This window comes from Xenopus laevis, chromosome 5L (assembly GCF_017654675.1).
Source record: "Xenopus laevis strain J_2021 chromosome 5L, Xenopus_laevis_v10.1, whole genome shotgun sequence".
Lineage (NCBI taxonomy): Eukaryota > Metazoa > Chordata > Amphibia > Anura > Pipidae > Xenopus > Xenopus laevis.
The window spans coordinates 36,930,178-36,936,177 of record NC_054379.1 but is presented as its reverse complement, the minus strand read 5'-3'; the positions used below and the strand labels follow the sequence as shown (position 1 = coordinate 36,936,177).

The 6,000-nt window shown below is 36.9% G+C and overlaps 1 protein-coding gene across 1 annotated transcript in view; it reads right to left on the bottom strand.

Moving 5' to 3' along the window:
• Positions 1–4,287: 4,287 nt before the first annotated feature.
• Positions 4,288–6,000, bottom strand: part of syndig1.L (synapse differentiation inducing 1 L homeolog) — a 194,248-nt gene continuing 192,535 nt past the window's right edge. The window contains exon 4 of the mRNA XM_018262867.2: positions 4,288–5,400. Within this exon, the coding sequence (XP_018118356.1) occupies positions 5,242–5,400 (159 nt within the window). The 3' untranslated portion in view covers positions 4,288–5,241. The remainder of the gene's footprint in view (positions 5,401–6,000) is intronic.

Sequence of the window (6,000 nt, the reverse complement as noted above, 5' to 3'; positions counted from 1 at the left end):
TCGGCGAAATGAATGCCAAAGTAGGCAAAGAGATAGCCTTCAGACTGGCCATTGGTGCAGAGAGTCTGCACAAGAAATCTAATGACAACAGTCCTAGACTAGTAGGTTTTGCCACTAGCAAGGGCATGTCTGTTTGCAGTACAAAGTTCCCCCACATGGACATACATAAATAGACCTGGATGCATCCACAAGAAATCAAATCTATCATGTATTGATCGACAAGAGGCATGGCTCAGATGTAATGGATTTAAAGTCGTGCAGAGGGGCAGATGTTAACATGGACCATTTCTTGGTCAAACTCGTGTACTGCCAAAGAATATCTCTGCTGCAGAATGCACAAGCCAGAGTTATGCCAATATATAATGTCCAAAGACTAGTTAAGGAGGAATTTTCTGCCTCGCAAGGACACAACATGGAGCAGTTTTAATTTTCCTGTTTGCCCTGTTTAAGGAAAGAAATAATAAAAGCCATAGAATTTCCCTGAACCCAAGGCAAAAAGTTGTTTTATTGCACTCATGTTGAACAGGGGGTATATTGCCCCTTTACAAGCAAATGACAGATTGGTTGCTATGGGTAACTACACCTGTTTGTTACATCATCCAGAAGCGTCAATCATATAAGTTATTTCATATTGATGGAGGGACATGTGCACCAGCTTGGCAGCTTTCAGTCTTTATTGGTCTTGGTCGTGAGTGGAATAAGGTGTTTATTTCAAGTTTGCTTTATGTTTTGCCCCCAAGGCTGTAATACAGAATGCTTCACCACTATAATGTGTTATAGTTGCTCTTATATGTTCAAAAAAACAGAAATTATGTTGTTTGTGACAATATATTTATTGTTTCCCTAAAGGCACAATAAAGAATTGTCATTAAATGCAATTTTAAAAACGTAATTTTGTAGATATGCTCATTCACTTTGCCACTTTGGTTAATGGGGAGCTACACATTAAATTGTTTTTGTATTATGGAAGAAAATGTTAAATTTTTCAATTTAATATACAGGTAGCTGCAATTGAAAGCAGTATGTGTTTGTCCCTTTCTGCACCGCTGAATTTGACTCCTGAAATAATGTAGCACAAAGTATACTCCAGCCAAAGTAAGCCTCTGCTTTCTACAGTGGCTTGCATGTTTCTTTACAGGTCTGTTATTTAGCTGTCTTCTATTACACCGTTTCATGGGTCAGAACCCATGGTGCAGAGCATAAAAGTGGAGTTTGCCTGGAAAATTGCTTAGAATGAAATTTCCTTGTATTATACAAAAAATGAAGGTTTGAATATCTTTAAAAAAAAGTTCCATAAATAGTTTATTACAATGTGTTTTACACAAGCAAGATCAATGGTCACTCTTTGTTGGGAAATATCAACAGCGACTCCAAGGCTGTCCCTTGTGTATTGGTTCAGTAAGAATCACTGATTTATAAAGCAGGGGAAATCTACTTACCCAGTCATTATACTGTATGTTAAATGATTTCATAGAATAAGATGCAGAAGCAGAAGCCACAGCTCTAACAGCTAAAGCTGCTACACTGTTTTTTTTTGTTGTTCTTTTACACAGAGACGTGATCTGTTGATGGTCATTGTGATCAAGTTGATCTGACCCACCAAATTGGACTAATATTTCCCTGCAAATAGAGTTAATTACTCTTTCCATTACTGTACAGTATCTAATCAATACAGTTAAATAAATTAATGAGTTAATGGCATTATTTGCAAGAACTCCTTATCCATATTAAAGTGCAACATGTAACTGCTCTGTGCTGTGTATTTAAAAAAATGTATATTCTGATGGCACATATCTACAAGGCAGTATTTACTTGTATTTTCTATTAATTCAAGGTATCAGTAGTGAAATACTGTAAATTTTTGGGGGGATGTAGTATTTGTAAATGTTTGCAAAGCGAACAATTTTGCCTTTGCAAACACCTTGCCCATCATACGACAGTAGCACAGTGATTACGAATTTTATAGTTTGCGATAGTGTTCAGACAATATTCCACAGATTTAACTTACGGGGGCAGATTTATCAAGGATCGAATTTCGAAGTGCAAAAAACTTCAAAATTCAACCATCAAATAGGCTAGTTCGAGTTTGTAGGATTTTTAAGATCGTACGATCGTACTACGATCGTATTACGATTGAACGATCGTACTTCGAATCGAACGATTTAATGCACGATGGTACGATTTCACTTCGACTTCTAATGTTCTAGGAGGTCGCCATAGGCTAACATAGCAATTCGGCAGGTTTAAGGTGGCAGGTTTAAAGTCAAAGTTTTTTAAAGATTATCGAATGGTCGAATAGTCTAAGCATTTTCACTTTGAATCGAAGTCGAATTTGGTTAATTCGATGGTCGAAGTAACCCAAAAATTACTTCGAAATTCGAAGTTTTTCAATTCAAATATTCACTTTGAATTCACTTCGACCCTAAGTAAATGTGCCCACAAGTATGATGTAGAGAGTGATATTCTGAGACAAACTGCAACTGGTTTTCATTTTTTATTATTTGTGTTTTTTGAGTTATTTCGCTTTTTATTCAGCAGCTCTCCAGTTTGCTATTTCAGCAATCTGGTTGCTAGGGTTCAAATTACCGTAGCAGCCATGCATTGATTTAACTAAGAGACTGGACTATGTATAGGAGAGAGCTTGAATAGAAAGAAGAGTAATAAAAAGTAGCAATGACAATACATTTGTAGCCTTACAGAGCACTGTCTTGAGAACTTCTCAGACCTTCAACCTGCTCCAAGTGACTTCACAGGTAGTTCTGAGGAGCAGTTGTAGCTTTGGTGTCCTTTGCTGTCTGTGCTCCAGACTACGGCTCTATTGTCATTATGAAATTGATCACAGCGTGTTTGTCCAGTTTTATTTTTTTACACAAATGTAGCAGGCTTTAATGATACATCTATTGAAGTGACTGTAGGGTCTCTGCCTGCTTTTCTCTACAGATTTGGCCACAGTGCATCAGTCCACTCATGATAAAACCATATGTTCTATACTTAAATACCAAATAGCTTGATTGTTAAAATTACACCTCCCTTTGACTTATACCAGTTTTACCAGCCACATTTTTTGATTGATACATTTTGAGAAGTTCAGAAAACTCAAAATGAAAAAAATATGAGATTGAGTGAGGAGAAGAAGGGAAATAATTAGAATAAATAAATAAATAAATAAAATAAATGAATACCAATTGAAAAGTTGCTTAGAACTGGCCATTCTATAACATACTAAAAGCTAACTTAAAGGTGAACCAATAGAATAGATAGGCCCCTTAGTGTCTCTTTTTATGTGCCTGTATATATTTATACTTATAACAAACATTACTGAGGTTAAAGAGTAAACCTGGTGGTCTCAGATCCATTTGTTTTCCAGTCTCACGATTCAATATCCATATACACTTTTCTAAATTCACTTCTGGCCTAAACCAGACCTAAAACCTAAACTTACAGAAGCAACTGCACCCCATGACCGAGATTCTATATGGCATTTGTTACAGGGGTGTAGCTGGGCATGGGGCAAAACTGACTGGACTTCATCTTTATTCCATTTTTGTTTTTCGGATGACCTTTAATGGAGTACATCTTCAGTTCTTCTTTTCATCTTTTCTGCATTCAGTGTCATTTTCACTAAGACATGGGACCTGTTATCCAGAATGCTCAGGACCTGGGGGTTTTCTGGATATCAAATCTTTTTGTAATGTATTCTAGTACAATTTTAGGAGGGAGTTCACATAAAGGATATTAGTAAGCGGGATTGCTAAGATGGTACAGGTATGGGACCTATTATCCAGAATACTTGGGACCTGGGGTTTTCTGGATAACAGATCTTTCCGTTATTGCCGTAATTTGGATCTTCATACCTTAAGTCTACTAAAAAATCATGTACACATTAAATAAATTTAATAGGCCGATTTTGCTTCCAATAAGGATTCATTATAGCTTACTTGGGATCCAGTACGAGGTACTGTTTTTAATTTTACAGAGAAAAAGGAAATCATCTTTAAAAATATAGATCATTTGGATAAAATGAAATCTATGGGCTTTCTGGATAACGGGTTTCCGGATAAAAGGTCCCATACCTAACCATAAGCAAGATGGTTCCTTTTTTTTTGCTTATATCTTTATATAGTCACCGCCATTACTGATATCCTTGTCATATAAATAAAATATGGAAATCTCTTCAAACTCCTATAAAGAAAAAGCCGTCGATCTCTATAAATATGTCGAGAATAACCTTGACGTAGAACTGTACATATTTATTCTTTGCTGAATGAGGTTACTGTGCAATCGGCATTATCATGCATCCTTTACAACCTTTATTTAGCGAATATAAAGGAAATGACCAGGAAGCATTGGGCAATAAACATTAATTACAATATATAACAGTACATATGATTGAAACAATTATCATGGTTAGTGGCAGAATAATCACGCCATAGCCTTTGAGCCAGTTATGGCCATCCCTCTAATGATGATGAGCAGTTCTTTCTATCTGTTCTGTACCAAACAATACAGTAGCACTAAAACAGCTCCATTTATTTGGACATGCTTTCCCCAGCCCCCCTGTTTTTACAGCGGATGGAACAAATTCAATACCATGAGAGCTAAGGCAGCCGAAAAGACGTGTAAGGTCAGAAAACCCCCATGCTAATTTATGAAACGAAAACTTGTTTCATTACTCTCTGCCTGGGGCACTAGTTAAATTGATTTTATCACCTCGTGAGAATGAACCGTGGCTTAAACTGCGGATGTATTGCTGTATTTCAATTTTAATGATTTACAGGGCTGAAATGCTGGTGTGAAAAGCAGTACATGAGCTATGTAGGAACCCCTGGAGTGTCAGAAAGATTTTCAATATTTTACTGGCATCATAATTCATTAGGAACCTCTACACAACCCAAGGTATCGAATTGCTGTGTGAGGCTACAGTATGGCAACACCGTGGCTACTTTAAGATGGCACAAGTTGATCTTTAGAAAAAAAAGTCTTAAAGTTTACTTTTTCCTTTTTTGCTTGCCTGTATAGCACAATGCCAAAGCATATACATACAAAATGCTGAAAAAAGTACATTCAATTATGAACAGAAAACTTCATGAAATTTAATATGTTCAGAGATATTTAGGTTTCGGTTATTCCTTGAAAAATATCTGCTTGACGCGAATGTTTTTGATCACCATCCTTCAGTGTGGCGTCTTTCTGCACCGTGGCAAAGTGCATTTTTTGCAACAGTCATACGCCTTTTGAGGTTCATAAATGGTTATTTTTTGAAAGGTAGGCTATAAGGGCAACAGCCACTCCAACATATATCCCTGTTCCAATGGTGATAGACAGCACGGCTAGGAAGAGGGCCCGTCTGGAACTGGAACTGGCTTGATGAAAGTCACCTTTGGCCACCGCTTTGTTCGTCTGCAAATAAACACAGAAATGAAATGTGTCAATGGCTAGAGTTTTAACTAATTGAGTACAGGTATGGGACCTGGGTTTTCTGGATAATGGATCTTTCCGTAATTTGGATACTCATACCATAAAGGACAAGGAAAGGCAAAAAAATAAAATCCCATTTTTACTTTCTTTAATGAAAAAGAAACCTATCTCCAATATACTTTAATTAAAAAATGTGTACCGTTTTTATCAGAAACCTGAATGTATGCAGTGGAATTCTCCCTTCATTTACAGCTGTGGATAGGAATTGTCAGATGGTCCCTAACTGCTGAGCAGGGAAACAATCATACTTATGAACAGCAGGGGGAGCCCCTGCCTTACTTACCAGCCATGCAGAATTCAAGCAGCTTTGTTTATGACAATCCCTAAGCAGCCCAGACCACACTGAGCATGTGCACAGTCTTAGTCTTTCAAAGATGTTTAACAAAGTTACAAGATGACAGCCCCCTATGGCCACTTCGAAAGCATAAATCATTTGTTTGATTAGGCTTTGTGGTGCAGTAAGTTCATGTTTATGCTTAGTATACAAAATACAGCATTTCTAGCCTTATTCTATTTTAGACT